The 15,182-nt window shown below is 43.2% G+C and overlaps 1 protein-coding gene across 4 annotated transcripts in view; it reads left to right on the top strand.

The window, feature by feature from the left end:
* CDK14 (cyclin dependent kinase 14) overlaps positions 1-15,182 on the top strand; it is a 678,339-nt gene that overhangs the window by 179,027 nt on the left and 484,130 nt on the right. For all 4 annotated transcript variants that reach the window (XM_073629653.1, XM_073629651.1, XM_073629654.1 and 1 more), the window contains one exon: positions 14,453-14,547. In XM_073629653.1, the coding sequence (XP_073485754.1) occupies positions 14,453-14,547 (95 nt within the window). The remainder of the gene's footprint in view (positions 1-14,452; positions 14,548-15,182) is intronic.

The raw sequence follows: 15,182 nt of genomic DNA, 5'->3' as shown, positions 1-15,182 counted from the left end.
AGCTTCCATTGGCTGCCAAGGTTTTGGCATTGGCTTGTTTATTGGAGGCAGGGCTTCGCTCATAGAAAATAGAAATCAAGAAATATGCAGAAATATGCAGACGGCTTGCCTGGGATTGGGGGGCTCCACTGGTGCATTGAAAGGATTTGGGATATCAGAAGAACTTTCTATGACCTTTTGAAGCCTGAACTGTATCCATATTATTTTCCAGCTATAGCAATATTTCTGTTATATACAGTTGTGCTCATAAGTTTACATACCCTGGCAGAATTTGACGATTTGGCCATTTTTCAGAGAATATGAATGATAGCACAAAAACATTTTTCACTCATGGTTAGTGTTTGGCCTGGCCAGGGTATGTAAACATATGAGCACAAATGTATGGGCTAAGTCTGGTAGTATGTTGGGAGATGTGAAGTCTAGCAGGGAGGCTTTTCAGGGTGGAGATGAGTTCACTTGTAAATATCCACACTTATAACGAGAAATGATTATAGTAGGGATCTGACATTCATAAGTGTGCTGAAAACTAGCTGGTTTTATTGCACAGCCTTCACTGCTAAGATTTGCGGGATATCTGCATGATTTAAGATTCATAATATTACAGTAATTGTAGGCGCCTCATAAGAGACGGATGAGCTCTGATATAATTTTTTGCACAGGAAATTAAAAAATATTGTAATATGCATTTGGTAAAATCTAAGCCTTCAGGAAGCCGTTATTCCATGTCAGCCTAGACCATCAGGCAGGGTCCCTCTTATCTGATGGCTTCTTGCCTGAACACATTGTTATGTTTAAAAGGGACGTCACCTTTTTTGAAAAAAGATTACGTTTATAAAAACAGCCATGGTATGTCCATTTAGTGTGCATGTCCGGGGGAAAAAAATACATGCAATACATCTCTACAATATATTTATCCATGTTTTGTCTCTAAAATACCCTCCCATGTGGCCTGGTATGGTTGGGGGGGGTTCATGCTCAGTTCCCCCTTTCCAGACCACCCAGGCTGCATGCTTGGATAAGCAACTGGTATGAATTTTGGGGGACCCTATACTTTTTTTTTTTTTTTTACAAGGAGTTTCCCCATGAAATCCATACCAGACTCAAAGGGGTTGATTTACTAACACTAGAGTGCAAAATCTGGTGCAGCTCTGCATAGAAACCAATCGGCTTCCACGTTTTTTTTTTTTTTTTTCTTTTTTAATCAAAGCTTAATTGAACAAACTGAAGTCAGAAGCTGATTGGCTACCATGCACAGCTGCACCAGATTTTGCACACCCCAAAGGGTCTAATATGGAATTTGGGAGACCCCATGCCATTTTTTTGGGGGGTCCCCCTTAAGATCCATACAAGACCTAAAGGGTCTGATATGAATTATTGGAGGAACCCTATGCCTTTTTTTTTTTTTTTTTTTCCCTCCTGCTGTTTCTTTACATTCACCTGTCAGTTGGGAATTGCTGGCTGACAACTGAATGTGCTGGGCAGGGATGGGTCCCTGGTAGGACGCCGGTGTGCGCCAGCTCACTAACAACCAGGCAGAAGCTGTCACATTTAGAAGTGGTAATAATACCCCTGCTAAAGATTTCACTTCACCCTACAGCTGGAGGCTTGCCCAGCCAAACACCCATTCATTCAGGCATTTGTACAGGATTCTCTATAGACTGTACACAGTGCTGAAGTCTCCTTTATATTATTTCCCCTGCTGGCTGAATATTCTTAGTCTTTAGTGTTAGGCTATTTTCTCTATTGGTGAATGTTCACTTTCATGGTTGAATATTTTTATGGCTATTTTTCTCTTGGGATCGAATTTTAGGGAGTATTACATTCACCTGGCATGAAAGGCCAAAAAAGGATTCATTACACACCTATTACAAACATTATGGGTATTATTCGTTACATATGCATGAATGATGAGATGTGTAGGAAAAGGGCTATTGGAAAAAGTGTGTGTGTGTATATATACTGTGTGTGTGTGTGTATATATACACTGTGTGTGTGTGTGTGTATATATACTGTGTGTGTGTGTGTATATGTATATATATATATATATATATATATATATATATATATATATATATATATATATATATATATATATATATATATACTGTGTGTGTGTGTATATCTATATATACTGTGTGTGTGTGTGTATATACTGTGTGTGTGTATATCTATATATACTGTGTTTGTGTGTGTGTGTGTGTATAGATAGATAGATCTAGATCTAGAAGAAGATCTGCTGAAGAAGTCCCCGCCCACTGGGACGCAATGCATCCAGAACGAGGGTACGTCATGACGTCACCCGCGGCCATCGCGCATCCTCGTGTATCGTGTTTACATTGCATCGCTTGAGCCTGCTTACTTGCACTGGCATAGTTCTTTATCTGTGAGTGTTCACTTTTATATTTTTTAAATAAAAATTGTCTATACGGAGAGCACTATCTTTGCCATCTTTTATTCCATATGCCACTACACTGCCCGAGTGTCTAGATCCAGCGTCATGACGGAAGTTTCGGTATGCTGAACCGCTGTGCTTCATGCTTATATGACCCCTAAAGGGAATGCCTGTTATGACCCTCTGTAATTAAAGGGTCCATATCATCAGGTGAGAGGCCACTCTGAACATTGGTGGTGGGCACATCGATTTGTCACCTTCTTTCAGCATGCTGTTTGATTTGACACGAGTGTTTGGAATCATTGGATTTTTCCGTGCCTTTATGAACTTTTAGATATGTGTGTATCACTGTGTTCTGTGTGCATTGACACTCTATAGACATTCATTGGACATTCTCCATTTCATATGGTATTCTGTATGTTTGCGATCTCAATTATAATTCACTTGATTTCATTAGCACTGCACCATCTGTTCACAGTATATATAGAATATGCAAAGTGGTTGGAGGGAAGCTTCAGAATGGCAAAGATGTTTTTATTACAAATTATGTGAGCAGACTGCAGTTCCTCTTTAAACTGGACCTTTAACTGTTTTAAAGGGATTGTAAAGGTATTAAACAACAAACCTCTCTATGCTTACTTGCTCTGTGCAATAGAATTGCACAGAGCAGCGGAGAACATTCCTCTTCTCGGGTCCCCCGCCGGCACTCCTGGCCCCTCCTCTCTGTCCAGTGCTCTCATGGGAAGCTGCTTCCCATGGGGGCACTCATGCGTGCTCGCTCCCAAGCCCTGCTGTTGCATCTATTGACGCAGACGACGGGACTAGGCCCCGCTCACTCATCACTGGCTTTGACAACACAGCAAAGCCAGTGAGACCCAGAGGAGGGGATAGAAGAGCTTCAGATGTGCACGGCTTTGGATCGAATAAGGGCCCAGGTAAATTAAAGCAGGTGGGGGGGGATGCTGATGCCTAAACATTTTTTACCTTAATGCAAGGAATGCATTAAGGTAAAAAATGTTTAGGTTTTAGAACCACTTAAGAGGTTGCATACCACTGGCCTTCTTTTTTTTCTTTGTGAAATTAAAAAAAAGTGCTAGTATGCATCGCATAATAGCACATTATGTGAAACTTGCCTTAGAACGCAGCTGTTCCAGCGCTGTGATGTCAGCGCTGCAGTCGCTTCCATCCTCACCCGTCTTGCTTCCGGGTTCACGCGGGAGCCGCCGTTCACAGCACAGAGCTCAGAAGGAACGGCATGGGTGGCCATTCCTTCAGGTCGCTTGCACCAGTGATGTCACTGTCTGCATGTAATGTAAATATCTTCTAAACGGTGTGCGTTTAGGAGATATTTACAATACCTATAGACCGAGCCCAGACAAGGAGTGGGCAAGAGGGGGCGGCTGCCCTGGGCGCAATGGTTTATTGTAGGGATGGGGCGCCCTGACTTTAACCCTAAGGGAAGGGGGGGGTACAGTTTGGCATCTTTTCCCTGGGCGCTGGATGACCTTGTCCCAGCACTGCCTATAGGTATTATAGGCTTACCTATAGGTAAAGGTCAGGTAAGGAAGTTTACTTCCTCTATAGTGCAACACACCACAACACACACATCATTCTCATAGGGAATCTCGCAGGGAAATTTTATGAAATCAGTGGGCCTGTGTGCAAGATCATAAGTTGGGCCCCATTTGCTCGATTAAAAAAGTGGTGTTCTTAGTGCATTGAGGTGAACAGTGCGAATGGTTTGGTTTTGTTTCTGCCAAGGGTGTACCCAGGATTGTAAAAGACTTGAGGCACTTTTTTGTGCACACCAAGGAGAGCAGCAATGCGTTGCCATGGCGAACAGTGGGTGTGGTCAAATTGTGTTAATAGTGGGAGGGGCTTAACAAGACATGGTCTAAATAAAACAGCCGCCTTGTACTAATAAAATATGCTTAGATTGCTGTGCCACAAGTAAGAGTCTCACAGATGTCTTTTGTGTTGCATATGATTGTATGTACAATAAAAATAGACAGAGAGCTAACACTTTGCCAAGCCTACCGTATAGAAGAACTTAATTAAAATAGAGACTGCTTAGCAACCAGCAACCTAAACATTTTGGTGACAACTATGTAATGTACAATATAGTGTATATAGTGCAGAACTTTGTTAAGCTGGCTATAGACAGTTATCTCTTGTTAAGCCAACCAACAGATTCCTCTATCCACACAAATTAGGTGGGGTGGATCCCTCCCACCGAGACATTGTCTGTCCCCCAGTACAATCCATCCCCAGGTCAGTTTGTCCCCCAGTACAATCCCCCCCCAGGTCAGTCTGTCCCCCAGTACAAACCCCCCCCAGGTCAGTCTGTCCCCCAGTACAATCCCCCCCAGGTCAGGTTGTCCCCCAGTACAATCCCCCCTCAGGTCAGTTTGTCCCCCAGTACAATCCCCCCTCAGGTCAGTTTGTCCCCCAGTACAATCCCCCCTCAGGTCAGTTTGTCCCTTAGTACAATCCCCTCTCAGGTCAGTTTGTCCCCTAGTACAATCCCCCTCAGGTCAGTTTGTCCCCCAGTACAATCCCCCCTCAGGTCAGTTTGTCCCCCAGTACAATCCCCCCTCAGGTCAGGTTGTCCCCCAGTACAATCCCCCCTCAGGTCAGTTTGTCCCTCAGTACAATCCCCCCTCAGGTCAGTTCGTCCCCCAGTACAATCCCCCCTCAGGTCAGTTTGTCCCCCAGTACAATCCCCCCTCAGGTCAGTTTGTCCCCCAGTACAATCCCCCCTCAGATCAGTTTGTCCCCCAGTACAATCCCCCCTCAGGTCAGTTTGTCCCCCAGTACAATCCCCCCTCAGATCAGTTTGTTCCCCAGTACAATCCCCCCTCAGGTCAGTTTGTCCCCCAGTACAATCCCCCCTCAGGTCAGTTTGTCCCCCAGTACAATCCCCCCTCAGGTCAGTCTGTCCCCCAGCACAATCCTCCCCACGCCAGTCTGTTCCCCAGCACGATATCCCCCGAGATCAGTCAATCCATAGTACAATATCCTCCCAGGTCAGTCTGTCCCCAGTAAAATATCAAAGCAAGTTAGCCTGATCTGGGGGATATTGTCCTGGGGCTAACTGATCTGGGGGATATTGTACGGGGAGCTAACTGATCTGGGGACAGACTAACTTGGGGGGGGGATGATTGCACTGGGGGTCCCCCCGTAAACCCCCCCCCCAGATCAGTTAGCTCCCAGTAAGATATGCCCCAGGTCAAGCTGCACAATATCCCCCTGAGGCCAGTCTGTTAGACCCCTTTCACACTGAGGCGCTACAGCTCTTAAAAAAAACCTGAGGGCTTTCACACTGGAGTGGTGCGCTGGCAGGACGCTAAAAGTCCTGCAAGCAGCATCTTTGGAGCAGTGAACTGAATGGGCACCGCTGCCGAACTGCCGGCAACCCTTTTTCAGCCCACAGCGGGGGTTAAAACCACCCTGCTAGCGGCCGAAACCCCCCCCCTGCAAAAACGGAGGTAATGCGCCGCTAAAAATAGCGGCGCTTTACCGCTGACGCCCCAGTGTGAAAGGGGCCTAAGTCTGCACAACATCTACCGCTACTTAGAGACCTCAGTGGCTGGCATTGCAGTTCCCTTCCTCCCAGGCTCTTGCTGACATCGCCCCACCACCCAGTGAGGCCGAACCCACCCACAGACAGCTGCCCGCTACATGATGTCCGCTGTTTCCAGACAATAACAGACCTGTGTGTGATAGGAGCCAGGCAGTGCAGTGACGACTGCTGCTGCAATAACAATATCCATCCATGGGTGCAGTGTGTCAGAGCATACTGGGCCCCACCCCCCTCGGGGCCCCATGTGCACCGCACACCACATTTTATTTTTACCAGTTGTTACCACAGTGCATTGGTGTGAACAATTTGGTTGGTTAGCAGGCTGGTCGGTAAGTTGAGCCGGGACCTTCCTTGGTTTTGTTTTGTATGTGCTGCACTTTCATGTGCTCCTTGCTGCAAACACCAGTTATAGGTGAGGGCAGTGGCCATTTGTTTTGGTGTGAGCTGGTCCTTGCAAAGTCAAAGCAGAGCTAAGCCCTCCTATCCTTTTCAGCCAGGGAAATTGCCATTTTGGCTTCTGTCTGTCTTGGTACTGTGCACGTGTGATCAGTTATGACTCCAGTCATTTGATGGTTTGACAGTTGGGTTAAAAGCATAAGCAAATGTGACAGTTAGCAATCCCGGCATGCTGGAAATGTAACTTTTTTTTAGTTAAATGACCCTGCTAAATCTGACCTGGACATCCAGGCATCAAAGACCCCTGGCCATAAAAGGATGATGTCTTCAGGGAAGAAAAAAATTTTGTTCTGTGCATTTATTATTTCTGTACAAGAGAAGTGTGAAAAGACCCTTCCAGATAAAGTTAACACTGGTGTCTCAAATGCTGCAAAATATGTTTCATCACAAGGACATTTTTTTTTTCTTCTTTTTTTTTTTTTTTTTTTTATGATGTCTGCGGCAGTTCTGGGAAATGTCATGGAAATGAGAAGGTGATTTTCATCTGCTTTTTCATTGATCTCTCTACATATTATTAGTGCGCTGCAGAATGCCGGTAGGAAGTGTACCGCCAGTGTACCTATTTGCAGACTGTGGTTGTCAGTGTGGCCTTGTTGACTCTGCTCAGTTCTAAATGACAGATTAGGATGGCAAGAGGTTGTGTTTTACTGTCAGTCTTTTTTAGCACAGCTAAGGTTTTCACTTTGTCCAAAAAATAAAAATAAAAAAACAGTCTTTTCCAAAGGCATATTGCTTATTTATAGTAGATCTCTAACCAAAACTTTTTTCTATTTAATTTTGGATATCCCTATATACTGTGTTCATGCCTCCTGTCCAAAGTACCAAGTGTCATTTCTGTCTGCTGCCTCATTCCTCTGCTGTCTGTCACTTCCTGACACCAAGAGGTAAAATCATGACATGGGAGGCATTCCAGCACACAGCCTGTGATTGACAGCCTCAGCTCTGTTCCTGTGTGCTGTGTGAAGGTGGGGGGGGGGGGCATCCCTACTTCCCTTCTTCCCTTCTTCCCTCCTACCTTCTCTCCAGTCAGCACCAACTGGGCTCTGCCGTTTATAACTTCAGCTCCCCTCCCCCTGTTTTCTAAAAGCTCAAACAAGCTGTATACCTTGTGCACTTTGAACAGCTCTGGATAAGAGAGGGCTGCAGATAAACAGGTACAATTTATGTAGGAGGATTCGTATCACCTGAGGGTAGTCCCTTCACTGGGTATATTTAAGGGTTTACAAACACTTAGGGGTTTATTTACTAAAGTTGGAGAGAGCAAAATCAGTCTTACTTCTGCATAGAAACCAATCAGCTTCCAGGTTTTATTGCCAAAGCTTAATTGAAGAAGCTGAGGTTAGAAGCTGATTGGTTTCTCTGCAGAAGTGAGACTGATTTTGCACTCTCCAGCTTTAGTAAATAAACCCCTTAGTGTGGTTAAGCAAGTGCCCTTCAGGACAGTACTTTGCTTTGAGGAAATATTCTCTTGTAAGGAGATTCTGCATTTGAGGAACTGTGGGGGGGACAAGCACTCTGGAGGTTTTGGGACTCTGGTGGTTGAATTATTTGTGGTCTGCCAAGCGGCTTAGCTACTCTGTGGTGTCTTAGAGGCCCCAGCTTCAGTTAATTTGTGTCCACATGGTGGTTTTTGAAGCAAGAAACACCCCACTGACCAAGAACATGGAGAGTTCAGACATATGGTTTCAGACAACCCTGAACGGAGTTAATGATGATTTGCTGGGTCTTAAGGGGTTCGTATTCATTGGTACCAGTATACCCCTGTTACAAGCTCCATAAAGACATGGTTTGATTAGTTTGGTGTGTAGAAACTGGAGTGACCTGCACAGAGCCCAGACCTCAACTCTACTAAACATCTTTGGGGTGAAATGCCAATTGTGAGCTAGGTCTTCTCCTTCAACATCAGTACCTGACCCAACAAATACTATTTAGATTGAATGATTACAACTTTCCATAGACGCACTCCAATGTGGAAAGCCTTCCCAGAAGAGTGGAGGCTGTTATCTCTGCAAAGTTGAGGTCAACCCACTCTGTTTTTACGGCCATGGTTGTAGAAGATCTTGTCCAACATTCTCGTATAGGTATTATGGTCAGGTGATCACAAACATTTGGCTGTACAGTGTATTAGTAGAGAATGTCTGAACCTTTCTCTGCAGATAATCTGGATGTGTATTGGAAGCTTTAGCCTCAAATGAACCCAATCACTGTTTCACCTCAAGTGTTTTTTGCTCCCCACTCGACTGCCTCTATAAAACAAGCAATACTCAATATACTATTAATAGCACCATCCCTCTTAATTAACAATCCCCTCTCGGATAATATACTATCTGCGCCCATGCTTACCAAAATAACAATAAAAAGGGCTGCTGCAGAAAGTTCATGTAGTGATGAAGTCTGACATTCTCAAGCTGCTTTCTGCCATAAAAAATGCATGAGACATATAATCCCCACAGCTTGTGTACGAGGCGTCAGGTGATTCTCAGTTTAATCTTCCATTAAGACTCTGTTTTATTGTCTCGCTGGAGTTCCCTGAAAAAAGAAGCAGGTGTTGTTATGATGGCTGGTGAGAATGAATTGCACCGCAGGGATCAAGCCATATAATTTTATACCCAATTTTAATGTTGAGAAAAAGATGAAATCTTCATATACCCGTGCCATATAGAAGACATTATACTGTTATATGTTTCTGTATGATGGCTATGTGTATCATACAGATTGTGAGAAAATATTAGGAGGTTATGTACCAAAAACATTTTTTTTTTGGTTTTGGATAGAGCAGAGATAGTTTAGAAAGCCAGCACTCCAAAATAAATAAAGTCTAAAGAAGTTTTTTGACGTCCCATGTAGAAAGCCAACATTTCCAAGACACAGAAGTTCATTTTACGAAGGTGACAGACAAGCAGACAAGGAATAAAATGGCAACATCATCCATATATATGGATGACGTAGGTCGTTTTACTCCTTGTCATTCACCTTGATAAAGTGGACGTCCAGGTCCCAAAAGCATAGTTTTTCTACAATGGACTTTAGTAAATCTCTTTGGACTTTATTCTGGCCATGCTGGCTTTAGCTATTCTTTGCATTTACACCGTGCCACCAATTTTCTGTGCACTCACCTTATACAATTTTCCCAAGAAGTCTGTGCGGTATGGTTTGTTTAGTTTTAGGCCTTTATTGCTGTCTGTGTTACCTTTTGGGGAGGGTTTCCCTCACTACCTGTCTCAGTGACCATGGTGAGTCAGATAGGAAATGAGGAGAAATCTCTTTAGCAGGTAACAAGTAGAGCAATAAAAACAGAGTAGAGTAATAGAGTAAGGAAGCATTACAGCTTGTTTGGTTTATAATGATGTATGTTTTACTGTTGGGAAGATCATACTCATGTTTGAGAGACAGTAGTCACTGAGACGAGCGGCAACATGAAAGTTCCTAATGTTTTATTTTTGATCCTATGGTGGGGCCCCCAAATGTTGACATGGTGACCAAATGTTTCCTCAGTGTGTTGGTTGGTGGGGTTCAGTGACCTTGGATTAAATTCTTCAATACTTTAATTGGGTTCTGTGGCCTTGGATAGAATTCCTCAGTACCTTGGTTGGTGGGGTTCAGTGACCTTGGATAAAATGTTTCAATAGTTTGGAATTCTATCCAGAATCAAAGTATTGAAGAATTTTATCCAAGTTCACTGAACCCCACCATCCAACTTACTAAGGAATTCTATCCAAGGCCACAGAACCCAATGTATTGAAGAATTTTTTTCAAGGTCACTAAACCCCACCAATCGACATACTTTGGAATTCTATTCAAGGCCACCAATCCCAATCAAAGTACAGTACAGCGGTTGGGTTCACTGACCTTGGACAAAATTCTTCAGTACATTAGTTGAGTTCCTGAATTTTAGTCTGCAATTTTGAAGACGTTAGACATGCTTGTCATGTCATAAGTACCCTGTGTAACATAAAAAGGTCAAATGTTCATAAAAAGGGGAAGTGGCACAGCATTGTAAGGCAACAGATGCTATTTAAAGCAAATGTTTATGTCAAAGCCTAATCCAGGTTTTGGTTCAGTTTGCTTGGGTCAAGCTACTCAAAGAAAACTTTTTCCTTCACTAATACATGCTCCAGCTATCAGTACTGTATAAACTGTATGCAACATCAGCTACATACAAATGAAGCACCACCCCCGCAGGGACTGCAGATAACTGGTTTCCCCACTCCTGCACACCCAGGCGACAATCATTTTCCACTCTCATCCAGACACAAGGAACAGTCTTTGAGCTTGGTTTTTGTTTTATTAGGGGTAATGATTTGGATGGGGAATAGGAATTATGGGATGCCCAGCTTGACTGAAACAATAATCAGGGACAACTTCCTCCCTATATACGTGATCTTGAACTGTCCACCTTCCCGCACACTGACCGTCTGAGGATGAAATACAAAAGCCCCTTAAGGACTAGGAACTCTCAGTCTCTTAGAAGCTAGCACATTGTGTAGTAAGCAGCATGCAGGAGTATCTCCCACCCAACTGTAGACACTTATCCCAGCTCTACTGCCTGCAGGAACTACCACCTGGCTGCTCTGAAGATCTCCCAGGGCAAGGGATAGGAAGTGTTAAGCATAATGCAGTCTTCCTGAAAGGCTTGCTACATGTGACAGTCTCTCCCCTTGTGAATTCCCTGGGTGTGCTGATGTACTCACTGTCCTCCTTGCGCAATATTCCTTTCAAACTACACTGCTGTCAGGATCCTCCCAAGCCAGCGTGATCTCCAGCATGGGGGGAGAGGCCCCCCTAGACTTAGGGGTCCCCTCCTAGGCCACTGACAGTCTCCTCAGCACTACATCTTCCATCCGACTCCCCTGCTGGCGTGACTCCTCCATGTTTAAGGGCTGACTCAGCCATCCTGCCAGACCCTCTTCCTGGGGATCGGCCAAGGTCCCGTAAGTATGCAGATGAACCCTCCTGGCCTCCGCCCACTAACTTCTAAAAGTTTCTCCTAACTTCCAGAACCAAGCGGAGGCACCAGAGACCTGCCTCTGTGAGTCATCCGCCTGACCTGCAGTAAACCCTGACCCAGATTTAGACTCACTTTACCATGATTCACACAAATAAATGTACCTGCACTAGCCTAATAGCACACTAGAAGGTGCTACACTATATACAGAATAGTGGTATGGGGAACTACCCTCTCCTTCCCAGAAGATAATCGAGTCACTTAGCACTTCTAAGCCATTCACAGTAAGCATTGCATTTTATGAATGAATATGGAGGCTTCGTGTGATTAGCAGAGGTGAGGCAGTTGGATGATGACATGTTCTCTACCTCGCAATCTGAGAAAGCCTTGTGTTCATTCATAAAATACAAAGCTTCCTATGAATGGCTGAACAGCATTCAACTCAATTTTGTTAAAGGGACAGACGGGAAATCCCCGTACGGCTACTGGAACACAGAGTTGTATACTGTATGTAGCTGATCCTGCATACAGTTTATACAGCATGGACAGTGACCACATGTATTAGTAAAGGAAATTAGTTTTCTTAAGTCAGCTTGGCCTAAACAAACTATTTAAAGTGAAATGAAACCTGGATTTAGGCTTTAAAGAAATTAGGCTCTTTGAGAAAATGGCAGATAAAAGGTCTTTTATATCATGAGTGCAAGCTCTGCAAGTCCATATTTCCAACACAACTCCTTGGTGCAATGTCAGAAATTCACATCAAAGCTTGCACTGTAATAATAAAACACTGGAAGGACAATGATCTCAAAAACTAATGTCAATCACTCAGAATCCATTTTTGTGTATCTGAAAACATCACCAATGTTTTTCTCAGTGCCTTATTGAAGGTTGATTATTTGTATCACCCGGCAGAGGCAGAGTGCTCAATGTGCTAAAAATTAGGTCAGACATTCACTAGCACTGAAGACAAATTGACTTCTAAAAAAAATATACATAAAAAGCTGGTCCCTCAACAAGTGTTCAACATATGTGCACTCCAACATGATGCACGAGCAAGACATTAAGTAACTTCGCCATCTGAATTCCATTATGCCTGTGACCCATTTGTGTCTCCTGTCCTGTTCAAGTCATTTTTTGGATACATGGATGTATATTAGACACCAACTTGGGAACCTTTCGGGTCATTTTCCTGTCTAAATGTATGCCTCCGCTTACAAAATTGCCTGCGCTACATGTCTGTGGCATGAATATTCTGGGATACCTCTTGGGAACCCCATCCCACTTTGCACCTCCGTTACCACATTTGTCATTGCACCATGTAATGCATGCAGATGTTATCCATTTTTTTTTTTTTTATTTAAGGGACACTATCATTATATTTGCAGCTTATTTTCCGAAAGCATTATGGGTCCTAAAACCTTTATGCTTAACTTCATAGGAGGTTTTACGTCTTTCTTCTGTATAATGCACTTGATAAGACAAGAGATTCATCCCATCTACTAAATAGAATTTAGTGTCTTAATATTACAGGTGAATGGTTTAAACTTACTAGTTTTCTTTATCCCTGAGTAGTTTAAAGTGAATATTTCAGAAAGCAAAATATTCCTGTGAGAAGCCTCAGGTGAAAGCCAGCATCTTGTAGTATCTGATCTTAAGGAGACCCTGTCGCTAGACTATTTTTTTTTTTTTTTTTTCAACTACAATCTACTGATAAAAATCTATATGCATTTAACATATTTTATTTACCTATAAAAGTGTAGACATCCAAAAACCCAGAGAATGCTGGTGGGCTCCGCCATCTTGAATATGATGTCAGCAGCCCTAGCAGACTCAGAACTCTGTCACTCAAGCGACTCTAATGCAGGGGTCTCCAAACTATGGCCCACTCCAACATTTTATCTGGCCCTCTGATGTAAGAGGGGACACTGATGTAAAGGGGGACACTGATGGAGACTGTTATGTAAGAAGGACACCGATGTAAGGAGGGACTGTGATGGGCACTCAGATGTAGACTTTCATATAAGGAGGTGTCTGTCAGGGGAGCTGTGGTGTAAGGTCTAAGGGGACTCTGATAGGGACTTCACATAAAACCTAGTATTTAAATTGGATTTGTTCATTTCATTTTTGGCCTGTGGATTTTTGAAAATTTATGATGTGGCCCCTGCTCTAAAGTATTCAAAGGAAGAGGAACCCCCCCGATGGAACTTTTAAGGCAGTGGATGAATGGGTGACCAGAGTATATGTAAAAATTACAAATTGTATTTAAAAATAGTTAATCAACCATTTGTAATAAAATTTGTAATTTTTACATATACTCTGGTCACCCATTCATCCACTGCTTTAAAAGGCCCATTGGGCGTTCCTCTTCCTTTGCGAATATGTATAGGAAGGTGGCAGTCAGTCACTAGACTGGTCCAACACTAAGCCTAGTTGTCTTCTGCTCTAAAGTATTCCCCTTTCGCTCCTCCTCTGGCGACGAAATTAATAGTTATGTAAGGAGGTAAGTGGAGGGGTAGAGGAGCTTGGCCAGCACAGATGAGAGCTAGACACTCGCAGAAGAGGAGAGGACAATGACGTTTAAGGAGAGAGGGGGCTGTGTTAGGGAATCGGCTCTTTCTGGAGTGGTTAACTTCCTCAGGAAGTTCAAAGGTATATTGCAAGTGAATAAAGATAATTCGTAAAAACCTGCCTAGAAGTATTTAAATCCTTGATTTTTCTGGGACTTTACCTAATTTTTTTTAAAGTTGGTAACCGGGTCTCTTTAAGTAGAACTGAAAGTTGAGCACATTTTCCCCTGAAGTTTTTTTGGCTGTGGATCCTTTTAGGATTCCGCCATTTCTCCCAGTCTTACCATACTATGTGAATGATTTACAAAATGTGATTATAAATACTTTTTGTTGAAACCCAAATAGCAAATCGTCTGTACTGATATAAATGTAGAAAGCTGTATGAAAGTATTTGATCGTGTCTCTGCTAAGGAAACCATCTTATACCATTTCAATCACATGACCATAATGAACATCAGCCGAAATATATTTCTTGTTTTAATGACTTTCTGTCTTTTTCTCTTCTTCAGCCAACGAGTCCCAAATTCGGAAAGGCCGACTCGTATGAAAAACTGGAAAAACTAGGAGAAGGCTCCTATGCTACAGTGTATAAAGGCAAAAGCAAGTAAGTCTTACTGATTATCTGTGTTCCAATATTCATGTGTGATACTGGTAATTCTAAAATGTTTGTCTTTGTGAATGAAAACCGCTAGCCCATTAGATCCCAATTTTCTGACTAGAAGCGCACAAGAAACACATAAGCACATAAGAAACCCATTGTTGTTTTGAAAGTGGTACTAAAGGCTTAAGGTTTTTTTTTTTTTACCTTAAAGGGGTTGTAAAGTCAGTCTTTAGTCAGTCATTCTATGCATTAAGATAAAAAAAAACTTCTGTGTGCAACAGCCCCCTTCAGCCCCCCTAAGACTTACCTGAGCCCCCCTCAATCCAGCGATATTGCATGAGACTCTGGGCTGCCCGGGACTCTCCTTCCTCATTGGCTGAGACAGCAGCGAAGCGCCCTTGGCTCCTACTGCTGTCAATTAAAGTCTGTGAGCCAATGTGGAGATAGAGGGGCAGGGCCGGACCACGGCCCCGTGTCTGAACGGACTTGCCAACCTACCCGATGGAAATTTACTGACACGACACCCAAAATTTACTGGCATTTCCAAAAGTTTAAAAAATTACACTTTTAAGTGCACATTTCAGTTTTCAGGCTACAAACAAGTACATTATGCAATTAGCAATGTGATTTAAGGTAGA

Source organism: Aquarana catesbeiana, linkage group LG05 (assembly GCF_042186555.1).
Source record: "Aquarana catesbeiana isolate 2022-GZ linkage group LG05, ASM4218655v1, whole genome shotgun sequence".
NCBI lineage: Eukaryota > Metazoa > Chordata > Amphibia > Anura > Ranidae > Aquarana > Aquarana catesbeiana.
This window is presented reverse-complemented; position numbering and strand designations above follow the sequence as displayed.